Source organism: Podarcis filfolensis, assembly GCF_964270895.1.
Source record: "Podarcis filfolensis genome assembly, chromosome: 3".
Lineage (NCBI taxonomy): Eukaryota > Metazoa > Chordata > Lepidosauria > Squamata > Lacertidae > Podarcis > Podarcis filfolensis.
This window is the reverse complement of record NC_139606.1, coordinates 67,202,428-67,228,135: the sequence shown is the minus strand read 5'-3', so window position 1 is coordinate 67,228,135 and position 25,708 is coordinate 67,202,428. Positions and strand designations below refer to the sequence as shown.

General features: G+C 40.6%; 1 protein-coding gene across 2 annotated transcripts in view; it reads right to left on the bottom strand.

Moving 5' to 3' along the window:
- The window catches only part of LOC310760079 (VIP peptides-like), a 397,324-nt gene that overhangs the window by 335,409 nt on the left and 36,207 nt on the right, over positions 1–25,708 (bottom strand). Inside the window, exons 4-8 of one of the 2 annotated variants that reach the window (XM_083608051.1) lie at positions 23,551–23,691; positions 23,165–23,269; positions 21,518–21,655; positions 20,897–21,017; positions 18,053–18,430 (exon numbers count right to left, since the gene is read on the bottom strand). The exons of the other annotated variant lie outside the window; for it this stretch is intronic. Of the exons in view, the coding sequence (XP_083464177.1) occupies positions 18,422–18,430; positions 20,897–21,017; positions 21,518–21,655; positions 23,165–23,269; positions 23,551–23,691 (514 nt within the window). The 3' untranslated portion in view covers positions 18,053–18,421. Of the gene's footprint in view, positions 1–18,052; positions 18,431–20,896; positions 21,018–21,517; positions 21,656–23,164; positions 23,270–23,550; positions 23,692–25,708 lie in introns of those variants that run through there. 2 annotated transcript variants of the gene reach the window in all.

Here is a 25,708-nt window from a genome sequence, read left to right as displayed (position 1 = left end):
ATACATATTTTGAAGGCCACTAGAAAGGAGGAATTTTTAAAAAATTATCTAAAATCAGCTTCAGTTTCTTTCCAAATATTAACTGGTTTCCTGTTGTAATGGCATCTTACTATTACTTTTTTCAATTTAAAAAAAAATGAATCTTAATACTACTCTGAAAAGAGATATAAAAAAAACTTGTGCATAGGTCTTTGAAAGAGAAGTACAGAGCTCCTAGTTTCATGGAGAAAGCCTATATGGAGGCTTTTCAGACATTAAAATATGAGGTTGAGGGCAAAATTTGGAATATTGACATGTCAAATGCTTTTAAGGCCATGGGTTGGTTCAACATGAGGCAATGCAAGTTCTGGACAATATATATACTGCTGTACCATCTACCAGAGGTACGTGAAATTCATGCTGAAATCTGATATGCCATGAGCAAGATTTGCCGTTGTGTGAATGGTGTATGTTCTTCATGTGTGAGGCACAGGAAATTTACATTGTGTTTAACAGAGAGTTTGGTTTTCTTAGACGTGTCAGCAGCCTCTACTTTCTGTACCTCTCTAAGATTATTCATCTTGGAAATTCTGGACCACAACGTTTCCCATTTCCACACATTATACAATTATTGTCAGATCACCATAATCTACAATAATGCATGAAACCATGATGCCAGAACTTACTTTTTAAATTACTATGGCAAGAATAAAGTCATCAAGTCACAGACTTCTATGCTGCGTAAGTGCTCGAGCTGGAAAAAGATATGAAGGCTTCAAGAGTAATACACTGGCTTTATTCAACTGCATGAGTCAGTTCATTGCTCTGCCAAATGGAGAATGTCAGTGTTATTTCATTTTCCAATTTGTTACAAGTGTACTTGTCATGCTTCCTGATCAAAAAAGCATATCGGCTTGGGCAGCTCACTCTGAAAGTTATGAGGACTGCTGCACCCAACCAAAAGCAAAGGCACTCTATCCCGTGAGGCAGATGTTGGCATGATGGCGCAGGACGGCTCACATACACATCCCATGCTGTCTGCTCTGGTTTAATCACGTGTGCCAAAGTTGCAGAATCAGTTACTAAAACCCCTCTTATTTCAAGCACCACAAAGCCGGGAAACTGGAAGCTAAGACTGATGTATTAACAGGCAGGCCCTGCTGAAACAGCTGAGCTGATGCTTCCTGATGGGAACACTGGATTGGCTTTGCCAGTGCCCCTGTACCATGCTAACCTCCCCACTGCCGCACCCCTCTCCCTGACAGTAAGCAGCAGTGGTACTTCCTGCTGGGAAGTTAGCGTTGTAGCTCCACTCTACTGGGCAAGCCTCTTCTGGTGTCCCATGATCAGCAATGATGTTGAGAGCCAGTGTGGTGTAGTGGTTAAGAGCAGTGGACTTGTAATCTGGTGATCAGGGTTCGCGTCTCCGCTCCTCCACATGCAGCTGCTGGGTGACCTTGGGCTAGTCACACTTCTCTGAAGTCTCTCAGCCTCACTTACCTCACAGAGTGTTTGTTGTGGGGGAGGAAGGGAAAGGAGAATGTTAGCTGCTTTGAGACTTCTTACGGTAGTGATATCAAAGTGGGATATCAAATCCAAACTCCTCTTCTTCTATGTCACCAATTGTGCTTGCTTGCAACTTATTCTCATAAGCCGTGTGGCTCCATCAGGACTGGGGTCATACTGATGAGGAGGAAGTAGAAGGGAAGACGAAATCATATAGGATCTCTCCCTTCCACCTCTCCTATGAAGCAGGGAGCCTCATTGGGAGCTGAGGAGGGCACTGACCACCCACTGGGATGGCTTAGGTAGAGGTGATGGAGAATGAACAGGAGTCAGAAGGGGAACTATCACGTGCTGCCTCTGTAGATGGGTACAGACTCACCCATACCCAGTGTACATTTACAAATGTGGCCTTCTTGCCATGCCTCATATGTAAAAGCTTGGCAGGAGTTTGGGACGTATTCGTTGCTTCTGCTCAGTTCCGAACTTATTGTCTGGCTCCTGAACTCTTGGCTCCTAATGCTAAGACCATCACTTTAATTGCTTGAATAAAGAACTCTGTCTTAAAGGTAAAGGTAAAGGTAAAGGGACCCCTGACCATTAGGTCCAGTCATGGCCGACTCTGGGGTTGCGGCGCTCATCTCGCTTTATTGGCTGAGGGAGCAGGCATACAGCTTCGGGGTCATGTGGCCAGCATGACTAAGCTGCTTCTGGCGAACCAGAGCAGCGCACGGAAATGCCGTTTACCTTCCTGCTGGAGCAGTACCTATTTATCTACTTGCACTTTAACATGCTTTCGAACTGCTAGGATGGCAGGAGCAGGGACCGAGCAACAGGAGCTCACCCCGTTGAGGGTATTCGAACAGCCGACCTTCTGATTGGCAAGCCCTAGGCTCTGTGATTTAACCCACAGCGCCACCCGTGTCCCGTGTCGTAAAGGTAAAGGGACCCCTGACCATTAGGTCCAGTCGTGGCCAACTCTGGGGTTGGGGTGCTCATCTCGCTTTATTGGCCAAGGGAGCCGGCGTACAGCTTCCAGGTCATGTGGCCAGCAATGTCTTACATGCAAGTTAAGATCCTCTCCCACTGTTTTGGGCAGGAGTCCGCACGTGTTCTGTCCAGGAGTGAATGCAGTTATGGGAGAAGTAGCATGTGAACTTTAGGCTTCCCTTCTGCCTATGACAATAATACTTTGTCATTTCAGTGTGGTAGCCACAGGAAAGCAGCTCTCCAGTGGTCTGATTTCACATAGCACTGGAAGCACAACTGATGCTAGGATATTGCAGTGACTTTCAATGGTAATTTCGGCAGTGCTTATGGAAGGGTGATGCTCCTGTGGCCACAACCTGGCGACCATCCATAGATCATGACACAGACAGGGAAGCAGTTTTTGGTGACCATAGTTAGGCCTTAATGAGGCCTGAGTATAATGAAGACCTGGAGTGATACAATAACACAAAGAAAAGGGGGAGGGAAATATTTACTATCAATTGCCCAGAAAGTAGTACAAGAAGTAATGTTAAATCCTGAAAAATTGAGCTAGATATCAGGCTGTTCTTCCTAACTGTATATTTGCATTCTAACTGCTCTTATCTTGTCCACATCTTAAATAGTTTAAACTGAATTTTTGCCCTGCCTTGTTGGCAACTTTACCTTGCTATGCCACCAACAATATGAAAGACCCTAATACGTTTATTAAATCAGTTCCAGTTTGAAGCTGAGCATTCACATTTGCGTCTAACATTTTCTTCACCTCTGGGACAATTATTTTTTAAGCACATCAGAATGTAATCATCATGTTTTCAGGTTCCTGAGGCTAAAGATTTACAGAACAGAGCTTTGTAGCTAGGCCAGTAAAGGCCATGGTAAGAACACTGCAGGTTAAAATGCCCTCTCACCGACATCTTAAGCTCACCAACAAATCAAAGTTTCTGTCCTTTTGGAAATCCCCAGAGCCATGCTCCTCTGACAGGGATGATATTATCTGTCACCTTTAAATCGTCTAAGCCTCAGTTCAAGCAAGCCTTGACAGTCTCTTTAGTTGCCAAGGTCAATATCTCTGCACCTGTTGCAACCACTTGTGACAGTAAAAATGGAGGTAAAGAGAGATGTCCTGATACAGAAGAATGCTGCTCACACAATGCTAATTCATAAAAGAACCTTTTGCATTATTGTCAAACACAACATGAGGTCATCTATTCCATCTTTGCAAGTGCCAAACAAGAGTAGCCTTGAAGAGGATGAGTCCTGAGGTTATAGCTTTGTTGGAATCAAGGGGCTTTTTGAAGTTTCAGTGTGTATTAAAAAGGAAGCATGATGCATGGTGACATCATAAGACAATCAGCAGATAAGCCATTGGCAAATATATATTTACAAATAATCAGAAAGGATTTGTTAAAAGAATCACATCAGAGTAACTTGGTTTCCTTTTTAAACTCCAAAAGTGTTACAAGTTGAAAGAGCTCTTTATAAGAGGTGCTTTTCCCCCCCCTAAAAAAATGTTTAGGGGTACTCTCATTTTCCTACTCATATTGAAATAATGCCCCTCAATGATGCCAAACTTACAGTATGCGTACCCCTGCGTATCCCCAGAAAAGAAGCACTGACTACTGCTATGCTAGGAGAACATCTAAATGACCCAACAACACGAGCAGGGTTGTATGCAAGGGTCTTCCCTTCTGAACTGGCAACCCCTGGAAGACACAAGATTTACCCACCCTGGAAGAGTGGCAGATGAAGGTGATGGACTATATGGAATTAGCGGAAATGACTGGCAGAATCCGAGACCTGGGAGAAGAGTTGGTGGAAGAAGACTGGAAGAAATTTAAAGACTATCTTCAGAAATACTGTAAAATTAATGAATGTTAAAATGATGTTGGATTGAAAATAAGTGGCATTAGCAACAAAGTTAATAAGAATATGCAAAATTGAATTGATAATGGATGAAAATATAGAGTTATAATATGTTAAGATACAGAGTTAAGATAAATGAAAAAGGGTAAGGATTTGCTGATTTGATTACTTAAATGGGAATACAAAAAGGGGAGGTGTGAGGAGGCCAAGGAAATAAGATAATGAGTTTAAAGGTACAAAAAATGGATTTGTTTTTAATTTTTTTTTAGCTATTTGTCTTCTGTGTTTTGTATTTTTATTCTTCTTTTTTCTTTTTCATGTATTTTTCTATTTTTTTTGTATTTCTTTCTTCTTATATGACTTTTTTACATTTTGTAAATTTATGTTTTTGTAAAACTTCAATAAATATTTTTTTAAAAAAAATGAACTGGCAACCCCTCCCACCAGTTTGCTAATTCCACATAAACAATCCGTGCTGATCCTGCCATCCAAACTGTTCAGTTAGTGAGGCACAGCTCAATGATGTAAGAGACATATCTGCTCATTGATAAAGAACTCCAGTGTGGATGGGATAATATTTATATGTCATTGGACGCGGTTGAAAAAAAAAATGGCTGTACTGCTGTTTTACCACAAATCTTATTGTACTGATACGTTCTAATGCATTGCTGTGAACTGCTTTGGGCTTTTCAAAATGTAAGCAGTTCACAAATGTTTTTAAATAAATGAATATCCCCTTATTTGACCCAAGACTGACCGATCTTTAGATAGATAGATGTAGACACGTAAAAGAAAGAAAGTAAGAAAGAAAGAAAGAAAGATGCACACCAATTGCCCATAAGAAATTGCCTCTATTCCTGAAGAAAATGTGTATACAGCTCCTTTTTGGGAAACAAATTGCCTCTATCGCAGCAGGGAAAATGTCACATCTAAATCAGTTATACCTGATGAAGAGTTGTTTCTGATCCCAAACACACTGGAAAACACTGAAGAGGTGGCAGTAAAAAATATTTATTGCTTTCACTTTGATTACTTTCATGCTATGTTTGCTGTACCACCTGCTGCATTGATGACACTTCAAGATAAGCCAAGGTAGCCCAATGGATGAAGCAGGAGGAATAGTGTGGATACAGTGAATCTTGACTCTTAACAGCAGTGCCACACTTCCAACTGAGAGACAATAATATAATGTCATGTCAAAATGGGTATGAAGAGAGTGTCTGCAGGAGACTAGAGGTAGATAGAGAGGATTACACCTGTGAAATCAATCCATTTCTTTTTAGTAGCACCTTAAAGACCAACTAAGTTAGTTCTTGGTATGAGCTTTCGTGTGCATGCACACTTCGTCAGATACAAAATTTTTTTGTTTTGACTATGGCAGACCAACACGGCTACCTATCTGTAACTCAATCCATTTCTTGTATTTCCTACCAATAGTGAATGAACCCACCTGTAATCCTAGCAATGAGATTTTTTATAGCAAAACTTGTTTGACTTTAGTAGACCAGAAAAGGTGTAGGTTTTAGAGAGAATGATAATATGGGCCCAAGTATCATTTTACCCCCTTCAATTCAACACCCCTCTGCATGTGCATCTGCTTGGTGGCTCAGCAATAGCAGCAGCTTTCCAGTTTATTTTAACATGATTATTCTCAGGTAAATGGATTGTGAAATACAGACTTAATGAGAAGATTTAAAAAAGCATGTTCAAGAGTATTTTCAGCCCATTGAAATGTAGACTATAAACAACATACTTACTCTTTTCTTATTAAGTTTCATTTCTTGCGTAGTATGTCTTCACAGAACAGAACGCACGATGTTTTCAGAACTGGCAAATGAGCGAGACCAATTCCTGATCAGAATCAAGAATGGTTTATTTTTCATGCTCCTCTTAACTGTTGGGAAAGTCTTGTGTACCCATTTCAAAAAAGAAAGAAAAAGCAAGAATCCTGGTCAAACTAATAGTTCTCACCCAAGCTCAGGAAGGCCACACAGGTGAGATAGCTTGAGAAAGACAACTGAGGAGAACAGTTTGAACATTTCATTTGCCCTGACTTGACCATCGCTCAGTGCACAGTGATTTTAAATTGTTGTCATATAGTTACCAACCATTTTCATCCATACGTGGCATCATTGTAAAAAAGTGATACATGTACAAGTATAGTGTAAGCTCTGCATCCACAATTAGAGACCTGTGGACATATGAAAGGGCTACTATGGCAAATTAATTTAGACAAAAGCTGTCATTTGGAAACAAAATCTGACTCTTAAGTTTCTCTGCTGGCATGGGAACTATTAGCACCATAGGAAAGAATGATACTTCAAGTAATGTTACAAACCCCAGGCCACATGGAAGCATAATATATTCCAATTTGTCCCCATACTAGGGAGGCAGTTCTTGACACAGAGGAACTGAAGTATGGGCAATAAGTTGTTAATGGTACAGACGTTCTCATATTTCTAAGAGGTACAGAATAGCGGAGCACTGAAGGAGCAAAAATGGGCAGAGAAATGGATGTGGCATTTGTATTGCACACTAAACTACATTCCAACCACACAAAAGCCAGAGGTTTCTACACACCTGTCTCGATCCAAACAAGCACAAGGACATTTCAATGACACATTTCTGCCAGACAAAAGCACTCAAGAGGGGTGTATCCTGGGGCCAGACAGAGAAGATGCTATAAATCTACCAGGAGACCAAATGGTGCTAATTATGCAAATACTTTGGAAAAAGGAGTGGATTACTTGTTTAGTATTGAGAATCACTGCCACAGAGACTAGAAGTTTATTCTTTTCAAAATGTTTGCTTGGATTTTCATGATTCTAACGCAGCAAGGGAGAATATGAAAGAATACTGTGAGGCTATAGACTTAGCAGCCCCCTAGAGAATGATATTTCAAACTATGTGCTATCATGGTTAGAGTGTTTGACTATGACATGGGAGAGTAGGGTTTGAATCCCAACTCAACCACAAAGTTCATTGACTTACTTTGGGCCAGTCACCATCTCTTAGCCTAATCTACCTCACAGGGTTGTTGTGAGGATGAAATAGGGAGGAGGAGGAGAACCATCTACACAACCTTGAGCTCCTTAGGAGAAAAGGTGGCATCTAAATGTAATAATTAATTAATTAATTAATTAATTAATTAATTAATTAAAGATCAGAGTATTTTGTTTCCCTGCTCTACACATCAGCTAAGGATCTGGATGTCGCTCACTCCAAAAGGTCACTCAGGATCTCCCAGGTTAAAAGTCAATTACATTTTCTTGAACTTTGAGGACTTTTAGGCAAGCCTACAGGATTTTGGAATGAATACATTCTGTTCTGTTCTGACATGTGTTATTATCTGTTAATCCATGATGCAGAACTTAACCTGGCACAGGAGGAGAAACACTTCTTCAGTGTAAAAGTAGAAAATTCTGAGATGCTGATATTCAAGAACAACCCATACAAGATGTTGTAAAGAAATTTGTATCTTAAAAGCTTCAGATAAAAAGTCAGCCCTTCTTAAAATTAAATAATGCTACCTGTAAAGAGATATGTGTTTGGGCTACAATGATGAAATTTAAGTTTTAGTGTTCTAATTTAAAACATGACGTAACAACATAGTGACTGGATGATATGTTGTTAATTTTATTGGAACTTGCCTTTGAATTAGGGACGAGGACCCTGTGGCCCTCCAGATGGACCAGACGACCCTTAGCTATGCTGGCTGGGGCTGATGGAGTGCCACATTCTCTGGGTTGTATGATATCTTAGTAGTACCCAGTAGACCCATTGAAATTAATACACATGACTAACTTTGGTTCACTCATTTCAGCGGGTCTACTCTGAGCTCAAGAACTGGGAGAAGTTGTCATGAGCTAGGCTCGCTGAACAATATAACTGAAATACACTCTTGTGATAAAAGTAAAGTTACTAATGCAGAGCAAAGAAAAAAGCTAAATTAAGCTATGCTATACTAGAAACAAACTTCACTTGCATCCTCTTAAAAAAAACCTGCAAGGGGGAAGGAGTCCGTGAGGATCCTGGGGAATACGCTGAATGTGTGAAGTTTGTGAATGATAATGCTGGTATAGCTCTTAGCTTGAATAAATTCTTGTTTTGCCGTCACACAAAAAGCCAAAGGTCACACTCTGGGGACTCCTATATTTTCCCAAGTGGGAGGAAAGGAAAATCAAGCCTTGAAAAACTTACTAATTACATCAAAGAAGATAAGCAACTGGGGCTGATGAAAGATCACAAAGAAAACACACAGATACATTGCATTCCAAATGCTGCAAGCTAGCAAAGGAACCTCATAAATCCTGCAAAGGTTTCTGTTAGCTTAAGAGGAAGGAAGGATGGAACCCACATGCAATCAGTGTTAGCAACTCAGATATATAAGGAAGGCGTCAAATGGCTCCTTAAACCAGGGTTACAGTCACCGAAATGGAATGCCTACTTGCCATTTTGGGGCCAGACAGCTCAAAAGCCTTATTTTTCAATACGACTTTTTTGGTTCCTGAAATTCATTCTGACTGCGCAGATAAAATATAATGAATAGAATTCTACAGGGTGTGTTTTTGTGTGTGGAAACAGTAATGATCCAAGGATCCCCAGGCAGTGTTTGAAACTCCCATTGTTTTAAGCACATTCTGTGACAGGGAATTTCATTAGCGTGAGCAGTTTCTGCGACAGGGCATCTAAGATTTCAGATTAAAACTGCAGAGTGGAAGGAAAAGAGGACCTTCTTTTGCCTCCCAACTTCCAGCTACTCTCTGAAGACTGGAAAAGAGACCTTCTTAAGAATATTAGAGGGGTGGGCAGAGGAAAAACTAGACCATGTGAAAAATGAACATAATATTTTAGCTGCAGTTCATTCATCTTCAGATTTGTATTCTTGTTATAAAAAAGCGCACCTAGACGTTCCGTTGTTGCGCCCATAACCTAGGCTTAAGGTGCCATTTAGCTCCTAGCTTTCATATCTTAGCTTCTAACACTGCCCCCAGGCATGCACCTCCAGATGTTGGAGATATCAGGCACCATCCTGAACCTGGGCACCTTCACTTGGTTGCAAGTGACTGATAGCTAGGTGCAAAATGCAACTGGCACCTGGCAAATTTCGAACACTGCATGCAATACAGAGCCAACTGTAAATGGTGTTTTCAGGGCCAGGTTTCTGAGGCTGCTTAGGAACAGGGTATCAAACAAACAGGGTATGTTTCCTTCTTCAAACTATATTCCTCCTCCCTTGTGGCCCTTTAAAAAATTTTGTAGGAGTAAATTTACCTATTTTGTATGCCTCAGCTCCAAATGCTTCATTATGGTTTACCATGCCCAGTGCTTTTTTTCTAGAAAAAGTGGTGCCAGTATTCACCATGAAGTTGTTACAGTAAATGCCACACTTTTAAACAACAACAAAAAGGTGCTGGTACTGTGTACCTTTGAGCACCCCCTTGGGTGGTGGAGCACTGACCATGCAATGATAGGCAGATTTTATGAATAGTATCAGAGCCTGGTATCTTCCACACAGAGTACAAAATACTGAGAAAGTTTACCTTAGTGAAGACCTCATTTGGAAAAACAATATAACTCAGGTGGTTAGGAAGGCCCAACAGAGACTCCATTTTCTCAGGGTCTTGCGAAAGAACAATGTTAAACAACAATGGATGACCTCCTTCTACCTGTCCACAACAGAAAGTGTCCTCTCATATTGTATCACAGTGTGGTAAGCTGGCTTGACAGCCACGGACAGAAAGTCTTTATAGAGGGTGGTGAACACAGCACATGATATCATGGGCTGTCTCCTGAGCCTGCTAGATGACCTTGCAAGGGATTGTTGCCTTAGAAGAGCGAGAAAAATTCTCAGGGACGATTCACACCCTAGCCAACACCTGTTTAATCTTCTTCCCTCAGGCAGGAGATATAGAAGTATAATCAGTTGTACAAACAGGCTAAAAAAACAGTTTCTATCCATAGGCTGTAGGCTGCTGAACAGAAATATAGTGCAACTGACTTTCAGGGTTGGTGTGCTGTAGGACAGGCACACAGAGTGCAATGAGATTGAGTGTTTGGGGGGGGGGGGAGGCTCGGTTAATTTCAATGTACACAGGTTGTACATTGACAATAAAGATATTATTATATAATTTTCAGTTTTGGCGGTTTCTGTTTGCTTCTCTAAAATGTTTTCATACATACAAACAAGTCAGGGGCTGGGGTATAATCAATCATTTCCTGTAATTTCCAAAGATCTTGCGGGGGGGGCAGGGAATCACTCCAGATAAACATTTCCATCCCAAACATTTCCATCCCAACATATCAAACCAAAGAAAAGAGAACAACTCATCTATACAAAACAGTTTTATGACCAGAAAGGACAGAGCAGTAGACAAAAGGCTGCCCTCTTAAACAAATACTCTTTTAAAACAGTTAAAATTCAATTTCTCCCAAAAAAAGGCACTTACAGTAATTCAGCTGCAATTCATTTATGTATTAAGCAGATGTATATATAGTGCTCAAAAATGCCAGCAAATACTCCCACACCACAGCGCTTCCATGAAGATGAAATAAAATTGCCACATACTGTTTGATCGAAGTAAACACAGGCGGAACACAATATGCAGCCCATCAGAAACCCTGATTAAAAATTTCAAATAACAGGAGTCACTGTTGATGCGTAGTGCAGAATAATTCCACAGCACTAGCGGAGATTTAATGCTATTAGTACCATTCATATGAAGCTCTGTATGAAGGATTGTAAAGGAGCCTTTCTATGGATAAGCTATTAGTCTGAGTTTGCAGTGCTACTATAATGCAGCATGGCTTCCCAAATTAAAGATATATATGACTAGACTCAGGAGACCAGAGTTCAAATCACCACTCAGCAATCACCCTCACTAGGTGACCTTGGCCTACTCACTATCTTCTAGCCTAACCAACCTCACAGGGCTGTTGTGAAGGTAAAATGGGAGGTGGGGAAGGGAGGAATAAACGCACCACATTGAGAGCTCTTTGGAAGAAAGGCGGTATTTAAAAGTCATAGGAATAATAATAGCAGCTACTGGACCTTCCCAGAGACAACTGTGATATGGGGAGAGGGGGATGGAATATATCAAAGCCCCACATTGGAAGCTGGCCTATAAAAGAAGAGGGAAACACACACAGAGAGAGAGCTGAGGGGCGAGAAAAGGGAACAGTGCTACTCAGGTATTAAAATACACACAGGGGGAGAAGCACTGCAGCACCGCCTCTCTCCCCCTATCAAAGCAATGGGGCAGAGAAGGCACATAGTAAAAGCTGTTCTTTGTCAAAGTATTTTAAAAGGACAGGAAAGAAGAATGGGGGAAACTACCTCAGCCATCCTTCACTCACAAGTCACGGAAACAACAGCCGCCGTATGGAAACATACTGGGAGCTAATGTAGGTCTTGAGCGATTCCACAAACAGAGAAACATTCAGTATTGTTCTTTCATATTTTTAAGTGCCCATAGGCTGTTCTTAATGAGGTCCTTCTGAAAGAAAAAGAGTGGGTTTAAAAAATACAAACAACCCCCATACAAAAGGAAAAGCTGCTCTGACCTTCTTACGTGATGTTCTGTATGTTCTGCTCTCGAAAGGCAGCCTAATTATCTCGTGTGAGGAGCACTCTTTGAAATATAAGTAACGTGTAAACACTGTTCTACCATATTAAAGCCTAGAAAAATGAGCTCTTTGAATTGATTACACTTGGAAGAAAATATATTTAAAGACTAGCATTGTAGTGCCTGCTATGAATAATTCCACTGTCTTGACCCCAGTCTCTTTCAAAAGTTGGCTCCATTTCTAAGGTAGAAAGAATTAGGGTAAGTACTTGTGGCCCCCTCACCTCTTTCAAGTGCAAAATGAACCACAGAGTAATCTTCCAAGCTGTGCTTTCAGTTGGATTTCTTTATGCCTGCACAGCTGCAAGCTAATAATCCAGTAGGTAATCCTTTTGAAAATCCTTTGGCTCTACCGTCACCCTCCCACCAATGGTGACCAGCACTATGCTTTGGCTAGATTTCAACTGCAGTCTGTCTGTCTGTCTGTCTGTCTATCTATTCAGAAGCATTATATGCTGGCTTCCTCTCTCTCAATCTACTTTGTCAGTATCTGGTTAAGAAGTGTCTAGAAAGAAAGAGAAAGTGGTGATAGCCATGTCATTGTACCTAGAAAAAATTAGGCACTTTATACAATAATTTCATCATCCATTTAGAAGTAGATTCTGGTGGTATTGGGCCTTGCAAATAAAAAAATCAAACCATATTCTCCTAAGTGTAACAGCAAGGCACAGTAGTGTGCCACAGGAAAAGTGCTCTAAAATGCCTTCGGTGATTAATTATTGTGATGAATGTAATGTAATTAAAGAATTGGGCTCCTGTGAGCCCAACCAAGCCATCTACAGAGGATTGATTCATTATTCTTTTATCTACCCTTTGCCCATAGCACACAGTAGAGCATAGGGCTACCATACGTCTGGATTGAAAAGGTAGAATTGACATCCGGGGGGAATTTCTATGGGGAATTTCCGAAAGGCGCCGTTTTGTCCTGGATCTTAGGCAAGTCGATCAAAAAATCACGTGTTTTTTTGGCATTTATGTAAAATAAAAAAAAAAATCTCTACAACTTTAAAAATCTCAACAAATTTGGTGGTTTTGGTTTTTGCTTTTTGAAATATGGCAACCCTAGTAGAGCACCCAGTTTGCCTGCAGATGATCCCAGGTTAAATCCCCAGCACCTTCATTTGGGACTGGAAAACACCTTCATGCCTGAAAGCGTTGCCAGCCAGTTTAGACAATACAGGCAAATAATCTGACTCAGTGTAAGACAGCTTCTCACACCCAGAAAGCCTCTGTTAAAGGCACATAATTCTGTGCTATCTTTTTCATGGGTGCAGTTAGACTATCCAGTTGCTCCAATACAAGAGATGCAGCAAAAGTATCTGACCTAGAAGGAGCCACACCCCAAATTATGCAGAAACTCCACATGTCAACTCCCTAGCCTTTGGAACATCCTCCTAAGAGATGTGTAACTGGCTGTATCAGTGCCAGCCTTCAGAAAGGCTTTGGAGACCCATCTGTTTCAATTGGCTTCTGACTAAGATTATTTTTATTAAGGTTGCTGGTAGTGTCAATGTATTGGTTTCATGCTGCTAGTTATGGGATCTTGTTAATTTTTTTAGGCTGGGCTGATCAATGCCTCAGAGTCAAATGTAAAGACTCTGAAGGCCTTTATTGACTTATAGAAGTATGCCCAAATATAAGTTCTACTATCAGTCTTGGGAATGATGAAATGTGTCCTGCCTGTGACTCAGAATGCCCTGGGGAAAAAATTGAAAAGTGAGTTGTATCAATCAATGCATGCATAAAAAGGCTATGGGAATCAGCCATCAGAGTGGTAGAATATGGTATAAAGCCTGGATCGGTAGCTGTTGTTGCATTAGAATTCAAAGATAGGGTGACTCAGACTTTAAAGATGATTTAGGTGAAAACAATATTTCGGCTTCTCTGCTTCAACCTTGAACAGGCTTTTCAGATAGGCAAGTGATTTATTTTTTGAGGTTCCAATAGGAAACTGGGTTCTGGGCTTTTTCCAGTTGAATGTAATCTGTGGCTATTTGAGTAAGTCATGTCTCCAGAGACCACACATGCTGGCTCCACAGAAGCTGGGCTTATCCTATGAAAAGGTCAGTGTGCTGCAGAAGTCAGTAAACCAAACTAATTCGGGCTGGGGAATTGCTTGGAAACAAGGCAGAGAATGTTTGTAAATGAGAACGCCACTTCCTGCAGTGTGCTTGTGCCAGTTTTCTGGAAAAATAACTCCACCATCCAGTGCAGATCTAATTTTTCCCATTCTTACAAAATATTCTAACATCTACTGCATCTATCTTATTGCTTCCCAGCTTCTAACCATAACTCATTTGCCTATGTTAGCCATATTGCACTTTAACTTACGTTAAGCCAATTCCTCCTCTAAAAATCTGAGATTCCCTTTATGTCTGACCCTCTAGGGCCCTTCCCTAAGCTTTAGGAACACCAATCAGTCTGGTGACATTAAGAAAATGTCAGCTGGTTGACCTTGTAAAATGTGTTCTTCACACCCAAATGTGAGCTTTGCCATAGATAACAAATGCTACAAGTGATGAACATGAGATTCCCTTTTCATAACAATGGACTGTCACAAAATGTGCATCTCAATCTTAGCCATGTTTATTTGGAAGCAGGTCCCACTGGTATCAGTGACACTGACTTCTCAATAAGTGTGGTTTGGAGTGCTGCCTGCACACACTTGTCTTCGAGTGAGCACAGTTGACGTCAGAAGGACACAGTTGGAAGGGGTCTTATAGGCTGCCTAGCCCAACACATTGCTTGTTGCAAGAAATCCATCACTAAATCATCCTGTAGAGATGGCTAGGCTCATGCTGCAGTGCAGGGTGTCTTAGATGCATGCTGGAAATGACTGGAGAAGGTGTGCAATGCTAGCTTCTCCTCAGTGGCCAGGTTGCTACTGAATACCAATTGCTGGAATCACAAGTGGGGACAGCGCTGTTGCACTTGGACCCCAAAGACATCTGGTTGACAGCTCTGAGAACAGAATACTGGACTTCTTATGTTCTTAGGTGCAGATCTATTCAATTTCATATTCAGCATCATTTCATATTCAGCTTGAAATAACTTCTGGGTGGTGGTTACAGAGATACATGTGATGGTTACACCGAATGCACAATACAAACAAATCACATGCAGTTAAACCCTAGTGGGCTGCTTTCTTACTCTCTCCAATGAGTCAAGAGTACTGACCTTTCCTCTACGCATTATTTTTCCAAACTCTGTAGATAGAGGGACAAAGGGGCTTGTGGGAGTTGCAGCAGAAAAGAGCAGGTGGGTAAAGCTTAAGCATTCCCTATGCTTTTTCTGGTTCTCTGTTTCAAATGGCAACCTGTAGATGCTGCTTCAAATGAGAGCTGGACAACTGGGATTTCCTTACACGCGTTCATGTGTAACATGCAGTTTGATGCTGAATTTCTCTCTCAAAAGCAGATGTTCTAACATCCTTGAAGTTTGGGTAGCTAATATGGTCAGCGATGATGGGTGCTGCAATCTATTTACTGCAGTTGTGTGATTGCATTCTAGTCTCTGGGATGTTCTGTTTGTAATGCTCTCAAACTTGCACACATCTTGACCCTTAGGAAATGTGATGAATGCTATGGCAGAGAAAAACGGGATCTCCCCCATGGCCAAATTTATAAAAACAAAGCTTCCACCCCTGCCCCTGCCCCACAACATATTCTACCCCCGGGCAAGACCCTGTTGGTGGAGCCTGCCCCCTCTTCTGGGTGAGAGAGGGGAGGGGTGTGTGTACAGTGGTACCTTGGGTTCAGAACTTAATTCGTTCCGGAGGTCCGTTCTTAACCTGAAGCACCACTTTAGCTAATGGGGCCTCCCAGTGCCCCCGCGCCTTCGGAGCACGATTTCTGTTGTCATCCCAAAGCAAAGTTCTTAACCCGAGGTACTATTTCTGGGTTAGCGGAGTCTGTAACCTGAAGCGTCTGTAACCCGAGGTACCACTGTACACCTTAGGTGAGAGATAGGATGTCTTAGTGGATCCACACACACCCCCCATTTCTTGGCACATGGCTAATTGGCATTCCTAAGCTATATCCAGTGGGATTGATTAATTTCCTACAGGAAGCCGCGATGGCTTTAAAAGGTTAGAAAAAATGATTGAGAACAGTTATGTTGAAAGCTACTAGCTACAATGGCTGTGCTCTGCCTCCACAGTTGGTGGCAGTAATGCTTCCAAATACCAGTTAGTGGAAACCACAGGAGGGGAGAGAGCCAAACCAGGCATCTGGTTTGGCCACTGGGATAACAGGATGCTGGACAAGATGGGCCATAGACCTGATTCAGTAGGCTCTTCTTATGTTCTTATGACTGGTGTTTTGTGCTATTTTGCTTTCTTCCCTTTGCTGCATTCATTGTTTTAATTATAGTTTTATTGTATATTTATTTTGAATTAGGAAGTGTTGTTCATATTTGTTAACGCTGTGAGCTTCTTTCACATCAGCTTAGTCGTTGGAAAAGCAGCTTTCGCATATTCAATCAAATCAAGTGATTTTCTTTGGAGTATGCCAAGGCAGCTGCTGGATACCTATGAGTTTCTCATACTGTTTTGGAGAACCAAATATTCTATGTGAGTGCCATTTATTCCACCTCTGCTTTTTGTGGCACCCCTCTTTCGTGATGGCCATATACACGCCATAATTTCACAGAGCAAAATAGGAACACTCCTGTAACACTCCTACAGTTGTTATAGCAGAGATTGTTGCTTGAGATGCCCACTTGCACACCTTCCTCGCTTAACGTGGAGATGGTTGGGGACTCAGCACACAGGGTGACACACACAGGGACCTTGCGGGTGGGGCTTGCATTTGTAGTGCTGCCCCCATCCACAGCTGCAGAATGAATGTGTACAAGGGAGCTTACAAAACTATGGTAAAGACAAAACTATGGTAAAGTAATACACCACCTGAGGCCACTGTCTCACATTGCCTAATGGTAGGAGCAGCTCTTGTATAGACCATTCTGTTGTACTGGAGCAGTTCCTGGAACTATTTCAGGCATTGCAGAAGGTCAGTTAATGCAAGGTGTGAGCTTGCTTTGAAAAGTGCTATTCCTTTTACTTTGTATTGACCCCTGTTCTCTTGCTTCGTGAAATAACAGAGTTAGGGTGATGTCTATCACCTGACAACTCCCCAGTTTATTGCAGCACTGAATCAAACCAATGATATTTGCAGTGATAATAAAATGTCTTTATTGTCTGCATATTTCATCGGTTACATTCATTTTGGAAAAAAATAGTAAAGTGTCTCCAGTCCTCTATATATATATATATATATATATATATATATATATATATATGGAATACTTTCATTGGTAAACATATACAATGTCAAATGCACTTTAATCCTAACATCCATGATTTTAGCACAAATCAAGGGGAAGCGTTCACCTTTGGCAACTGTGGGATTACATTGATTCTGGTAGCCCAGTAGCTATATCATTAAATGGAAAAAGATACCTATAAATATACAGGATATATATCTGACTTTAGTTTGGTTGGCTATGAAAATAATCTGAATTTGCAACAATGATGCAGTCGCCTATGAAAAAATCCATCCAGTGTTGTGCCCTTTTACTTTAATTGGTAGTCTTTCACAAAGGTTTATCTACATTTGGAGGGGGGGCATTTACTAAACCTGGGGGTGGGGAGTTTTAAAAATGTCTCTCATCTGGCTGAGATTCTTTTCAGTGTCCTCAAAAGTCCTACAGGTATTTTGCCTTAGGAGACCCCCTCCAGATTGTCTGGAATCTTGCTGGCAGGGAGAAGAGGGTTCAATGGCACCTTAGGGGTACATGAAACGCACCTGATAAGTGTTATGAATTGTACTGAAAAATATTTCACCACCACCACTCCTAAATTCCTACCAACATTTTGCTTTAGAAGAGTTCTTCAACATATCCCCCTCCAGTTTCATCTTAGGCAATTCTAAGTATAGTGAAGCAGCAATTTGAATATAGTTAATTCATTTGGAGTCGTGCCGTATCCCCATCACTGCACTGAAAAAGTGAGAAAGCTCACTCTCTGCCCATCCAGTTCATGAGCTCAAGATAGTAGTTTAAGTGCTAAGGAGCAATTAATCAGCATACGGTGATTTTGTATATGCAGCCATAAGCAGCAGTTTAATGTACTTTCTGTCCTGTGCGTTGCTTGTCTTTCTTTGAAATGCAGTTATCAAAATAACAGATTTACAGCATAAGAGATCATAGGATTTGTTGTGAGTTAAAACTAGCATACATATGTACAGCTTTAGGTAGATCACTCTAAAGTAATATTTACAGTGTAAACATCCATTTTTATTATATAAGAAACAAAAATATCACAATTTTCACTTCACAATATATCTGTTTTGGTTTAAATACGGAAATCATCTCTTTGAAATACTATGAGAAACTCAAAAAAATAGTTTGATCTCATCTTTAGGATTTTTTTGCAGGGTTTTTTTCTTTTTACGGAGTTGTCTTCAGACATTCTAGGGAGAGAGAAAAATAACACGTACTTTAGAAACTTTAATTTAGAAAATGATGGTAACACTTATTAAAAGATTGTACAGTAATCCTGAATTTTAAAAAAGTTCTCAATGCATATGCTAGAAATGGGTCTGAGTGACTCACTCAGTCTTTTGCCTACTTACCTGGAAGTAAGTCCCATTGAATTCTTTGGGACTTACTTTTGAGTAGATGTATAGGATTGCACTATATGTAAAGAAATCAAATGAACCATGATTGCTATTGCAATGCTTCTGATGGTATACAATTGATGTAACAGTCTCCCACTTTGTGACACTTATTCTGAGCCCTCAGAGCATTCTCTTCTCTTGAAGAACAGAGCTGTGTGTGCTCTATGCTCCTCAAGCTAGCAGGCCACCCACAGGTGTAGCAAAAAAGCTATCACATCATCATTGCTGAAGTACAAGTCAACTGGTGGAATGGGTGGGAACAGGAGGGCACTTTTGTCTTTCAGCTCAGGCAGCAAAATGTCTGGGGCAGGTGTGGCTCAGGTGGCAGCCATATGCAAACACAGGCACTGTACCCACTTAGGTCAGTGTATAGGATAAAAACCTTCTAAATGTGACTTCCACTTTGTCAGCGCCAAGACTCTAGCTGGAACTGGACCTTAATAGGTGGATATTCACCTACTGATGGTCTGTGGCAGCTGCGGACAGCATTTGGTTTTCTAGATATTGCTGAACTACAATTCCCATCATCTCTGGCCATTGACCATGCTTGCTGGGGCTGATGGGAGTTGTAGTTCCGCAACATCAGGTGGGCTAAATGTTCCCTACTGCTGGCCTACAGAATCGGTTGTATGATCTGGAGATGGAAGTGAAGCAAGGGCTTGGGCTAAGTCTTGGAAAGCAACGTATTGAAGATGCTTGTCCATTGCCTGGTTAAGGACAGAAGGCCAAACTTCTAGTATTTCTATCAGGGCTATTCAATCCAGGGGCCTCATATTCTCTGCCAGCATCACTAATGGTTGCACTTGCTTTCAGGAAAGATCTGGAGCCAGAGACAAGGCTCTCTCTTCCAATGCTATGGGCTTTGTATAAGAGACGATAAACCTGTGGCCCCTCCAGATGTTGCTGATTCCAACTTCCACCAGCACCAATGGTCAGGGATGAAAGGGCTTGTAGTCTGACATCATCTGGTGGGCCACAGCTTTCCCATCCCTGGTTGTTCAACAGTGGCTCATGTTGTTGGGCTGTTAGCCAGTAGACAACAATAAACTTGTACAAATGCAGTCCTCCTTGGGAAAATGTCATGGTAAATCAAATCATCTTTGTGGCATGGCCAATAATGTCATTTAACTGCCCAAATAGGAGCTGCAATAAGATATAGGGGCTTGTCTTTAAGCATCTCAGTGGCAAAATAAGATAAGAATGATAAGATGCATCATTTCCTCTAATAGCAAACCCAGATGGTTGAGTGCCCAATAGGATTGGAGCCAAAGTAGAAACAAGAGAGAAGTAGCAGGATGCTTAGAGTTATGCAGAAGAACAATGGGGTGGGGGTTATTGCTTTTAAACAAAAAACAAAGGGGGCAAAACCCCAAAGTACAGTCTGAACACACTTAGTGGCATCCTGAAATGGACCACTCCTGTTGATGGATGGGGATGCATGGTTTAAATAAATGCACAATTTCTCTCAAGTTATGTTTCACAGGACTCCTTCAGAAAAAAACTTCACTTCAACAAATTCAAACTCTAATAAGTGTAAAAATCATTTTATGTTTGATACTGATTGCATGCCATCTACCCATATTATCCTCAGTACTCAGTGATATAAGAAGTCAACGTCCTCCCCACAGTGCCTCTTTTGACCCACTTAGGCTGCAATCTTACCCATGTCTACACAGAAATAACTTCCTTTGAATTCAGTGGGGCTGTCTCCCAGGTAACTTGTGCTCGTACTGCAGCCTTAGTAAATAGCAACCCACAGTGTGAGTGTCACTAATATGAATATAAACCAGACTTCTGGCCAAGAATCTTTTTATGCTTACCCACTAACTAGATGGTCAGATTCAGAAGCGACTTAGATTTCAACTAATCAGAAGGCCATGAAAGGTATGAGGAAAGGTGTGGGTGGACTTATTTTTGTTTTAATTAAAAGAAATGCCAGTGTAGTTATCCTCAGAGACACAGTACTATTCACCCTAATTAAACAAGTCAGTTTGGGTTTCATGCCTTAGCACACACAATCTGAGAAAACCCAAGTGAGCCAGGTGAATTAACACTATCAAACCACTCATTTTCATTAGAAATACTTCACAGATATTATCGTTATTTAATCCATGCAATTATCTTCCTGTGAGGTGATTCCCACAGAAATGTCATATGGGAGTCATGTCATTAAGAGCAATTTTTGGAAAACCCTGGTGGCACATATGAACTATGCACATAATAAACGTAAGATGGTTACTCTGGTTGGTTCAGACTTACCAATGGGAGGTGATTCAGAAGCTCAAGGTCATCTACAGTGACATCATCATAGTTTTCGGAGAAGGCAGGGTCAAGCAATTCCGTTTCATCCCGAAGGCTGGCTGGGTTTAGCTCTTCCTGACTGTGGCAGAGCAGAAGCTTAGATTTAGTTTAATTTACTTCTTGGAATTCATCTTAGAAACTTTCTCCTTTGTTGCATTTTATTGCATCATTAGCCTTTATTAAAATGATTCAACCTGTCTAGCTTTATTATACAAAACAATGTATAGCACTTTTATAGAAATCAGTTTACCTCAAGGCATAATGCTGAACATTTTAGTTAATAATTATGTAATTGCTGCCTGAGAACAAGCGGGTTAGTTCTCACATTCTTAGTTAAATCATGCCTTCTATAGAAAGCATGGAAAAATATGGCTGGATCGTGATGCCCTTTCTTTCTGTACACAATCTTTGTTCTTTCAAGCTATTTTTGTTATAAATTGTCCTCAGAAGAAAGCCGCTGTGATACAACGTCGCTTGCACTTTTCTATATGTTAAAAGGAAGATTGCGTTAATAGCTCGTCACTGCTGGAGACTTCTAAAAAAAAAACCACCTGTCTTTTGTGCACTCTTTCTTCCTACCTTCTTTTCCCAGTTAAAACAGAGTTCAAATATTTCTTCACAGCCATCTGCTTTCGAAAGCGACTGTAGTTGTCAGTAAAGACAGCATCTGAATGGCGTTTGACTGGCGGTGTCTGTTCATCAAGGGGAGTGTTATTTCTTGAACATAAAAGAGACTTGCAATTAATACACGAGCCAATCAAAATGCAAGAATTTCAAAACCCACAGGTTGTATTTCTTGAAAGCTAAGTAACTGATGGAAAGTCTATTCTCACTCTTCTTTTCCTACATTAATACAATGACCTCATTTCTTGACCATGCTCTTAACACAGGTGTGGGGAACCTTTGCCGAACTACAAATCCCACCAGCCCCATGGTTAATATTTAGAGGGCCAAAGGTTCCCTTCACTGGTCTTAAAATGTCTGCGGAAGAATGCTATTCTATATGCACTTACCTGGGAGCAAGCCCCACTGGACTCAATGGGTTTTACTTCTAAGTAGGCATATATAGAATTGCATTGTAACTGTCTCTTACAGTTGTTTTCATCTATTGTTTGCTCAGAATAGACCAACTGAAATCAGAATCAGTGGGACAAAGTTAGCCATGGCCATTAATAATAATAATAATAATAATAATAATAATAATAATAATTTATTATTTGTACCCCACCCATCTGGCTGGGTTTCCCCAGCCACTCTGGGCGGCTTCCATAGAAACCAAAAATACACTAAAATAATTATAATGGATTACTCTGAGTAAAACTTAGTTGACTAAACCAAATTTACTCTGGAAAGAATTCAAATCTGGTGGTAATAAATATTGAAAAGACACCTTTGAGTTCTGTCCTGCACTGTTAAGCATGCTTGAAAACCCCACTGAAATCAGTGCAAAATAAGCATGGATCTCTCATTGATTTCAAGCAAAACAAGCAGTGACAAATGCTTGGTGGATAAAATACAGCATAATATGAAATGGAGTTGCCTTTATACTTTTGACTGTCAGTAGCTCTCCCAGCTAGCAGTCTCTTTGCTATCTGTCAAGGATGCTTTAGCTGAGATTCCTGCATTGGACTAGATGACCCTTGGGATCCCTTCCAACTCTATGATTCTTTGACTCTTCAACAGGAGATATCAGGAACTGAACAGGGATGTTATGCAAGCAAAGCTAAGACTACATCCCTCCCACCATCTTTGGCATACTGCTTGTACCAGTTATGGATAAGCTTGTTCCAATTATGGATATCCAACTTTAAAAACTTGGCTTTCAGATTTCACTTTCAGAACAGTGGAGACACTGAGGGTGGCCTGCTAGCAGTGACCAGAGGAGAAATGAGTGCTGGAAGGAGCACAGAGAGAAGAAACATCATGGTGCACCTGCAGCAGCACAACCAGATAACTTCATCTGCCCCAGATGCAACAAAACATGTCTCTCCCACATCAATCTCTACAGCCACAGCAGGCACTGTAACTCTCCAGCCATTCAGCTTCACCCCCAAAGTAGTACTCCTCCATTTTCTCCCAAGATAGATGCCAACAAAATACAAACACATGATGATCGTATGATCAATGTTTGAATTCAAACATAGTGGAATGTGGGTATTTAAGAGGAATGTAGGGGAAACCAGCTGAGTCTGGGAGGAATAGTTACTGGGAGGAATAGTTACTAACCCAACTCTTTTTCCTATAAGCGATTCCAAATATTTTCTTGCCGAAATTTGACCCAAAAGTTTGCTGTAGCCGCTTGTGAAGAGTCCATCGGCATGTCTTGTGTTCCTGCAATTGAAAGTCCTACAGTAAAAAGCTGTGACCTACATTCTCAAGATTGTATATAGTTTCATATTTACAGCTAATGTACAGACAACCATATAGTTACTGCAGCTAAAGATACGTGGATCCTTACAGTTCCAAACACATAATTCTAGTAATGCAAACATAGCTTAAAGGCCATGAAAGAGGGAGAGAGGAATGGTCAGAAAGCTTCAGTGAAATTACAAGCAGTTCAGCATTCAGATTTGCAATGATTATTAGATTTTTTTTAAAAAAAAATGCCTTACCTATCCATAGCTCTGTACACATCATAATAGAACTTGTCATTCTCAGGTAGTGTAGTTTGCAAAATGTCAGCCTCAGATTTTAATGAACCTTGAGAATGATCAGATTCACTTGCCCCATCAAATGGCATTCTGTTTCCTAATCTAGTGAAGAAGAGGAAAAGAAAACAATGTTTGAAGATGCTAGAGAATTCTTACAACCACCTCCCAGGTTAAGATTGACTATTACTATAAGATGCCTATAGTAAGCAATTCATAAATGAAATCATTATTGTCATTCATTATGACAACGAAGAATATTAGTCACAATTGCAGATATTTTAAAACTGTGTCCAGATCATGCAGATGTCCCTACTCTTTCAATTATTTCAGTACAGACTTCACAATGAACAGTTATACATGCAGAATGATTTCATTATGTGCTGATAAGATAATACAGAAAACATGGTCCTGCCAATGGGAGAGATTTAGGTACACTGAGCTCTCCCATTCAAATCAAGAGGACTTCAAAGTAGTTAACTTCAGTTGATCACAACCATAGTAAATGACCTAAGGGAGTTTCAGTGCAAAAAGGAGATTTTTATAGTGCAATCCTATTCATGTCTGCTGAGAAGTAAGTCCTATTGACCACAAACGGACCAACTCCCAGGTGCATGTTTATAGCATTGCAGCTTCGGTCTGTAATTTAACCTATTGTATAAATGCATGCACATGGCAGTCCCTGTGGTGTTATATTGATAAGCCTCAAACATGATGATGGGAGCAGGACAAGGGAAATTAGAACACTATGCAAAAGTCAAATTGCCATGGTTTAAGTATGGTGACCAGGTATAAAAGAGGACAGAATTCCTACACCATTAACAGTTGTGTAGAGGAGGAAATTCTAGCACATGTAGCTAGCATAATAAACTATTCCTGCCAAATTTCCCTCTTCTAAACTATTAAAAGTGTCGAAGTTCTGTCCTCCATTTCACCTGACCACCCTGTTATCAAGCTCCAACAATGTTATACAATTGAAGAAACTCCATTTCTTCAAAGGATCTTACAGAGCCCCCAAAGGCTTTCCATAAGTAAAAGAATGTTTCCTTGTACGAATACACAAATGTAAACAAGAAGCCTCCTCAGTTTGCTGATGCTGTTCTTCATAAAATCAAACCCCCAGCCAGCAGTCTCTTTAGATAATTTACCTGACAAGTTTGGGGAACCTTCAAACATCACTGAATTGTGTCTGAATTGGCCGAACATTTGGCTTCCCAGGGCTGATTTGACAACTGTAGTCAATAGATAATCTCAAATGAATGATAATCTCAAACTACAAATCAATAAAACAATTAAATTGTAATAGATGTTTCGAAACAATGGTTGGACAAAGTGATTCATAGCATGCCAACTATTAACCACAGGGTAATCACACTGAACTATTCAGGACTGAATATGTGACCCAATCGGATATATACAGGAAGTAAGAAAAAACTAAGATCAGAAAGATTGTTGTTTGAATATCTGCTAACTTTTTTCTGTGAAACTGACAACCATCTCTGGCTTGAGATGACTAGTTCCATATTCCTTCTTGCTTCTATCTTTTCATTTCAAGTATCTGTATACCACTTTTTATCAGAATCGATCATAAAGCAGTTTACAAAGGAAATTAAACACCAAAATTAAATAATACTGTATATAAAGCAGATAAATCAAGACCCATTCAACTCAGTCCCCACCAAAATTCCTCAGTCAACCACCACCTCGACACATTAACCCTCCCTCACTCTCAACAATCACCCTTCCCAATAACCAGCGTAAATTCTAAAACGAATATGTGATGTGACTAAAGGAAGAGAGCGTCCTAGTTCTGATATGATGTTGAAAGTCATGTTTCTGTTGAAAAAAACTTGAGTTGGGGGACATTTAATGCTCACTTAAAATCTACAATGGGATCTTGAAGCTCCTGGGGGTTGGTAAGAGGTGGAAATAACCCCCAGCACTTGTTTTCCCAAATTTTCTCAGAAAAGGCTTTAATAAAAGCCATTTTTCTCCTAAGGATTCTTCAACATAAAATTCTTTCTGAGGTAAGATCCATGGACAATACTGAGTGCTACTTATAGCAAACATATAATCCATGATGCCCACTTTAAGATTCTTCCAGCCCTTTGATTCTAGAACT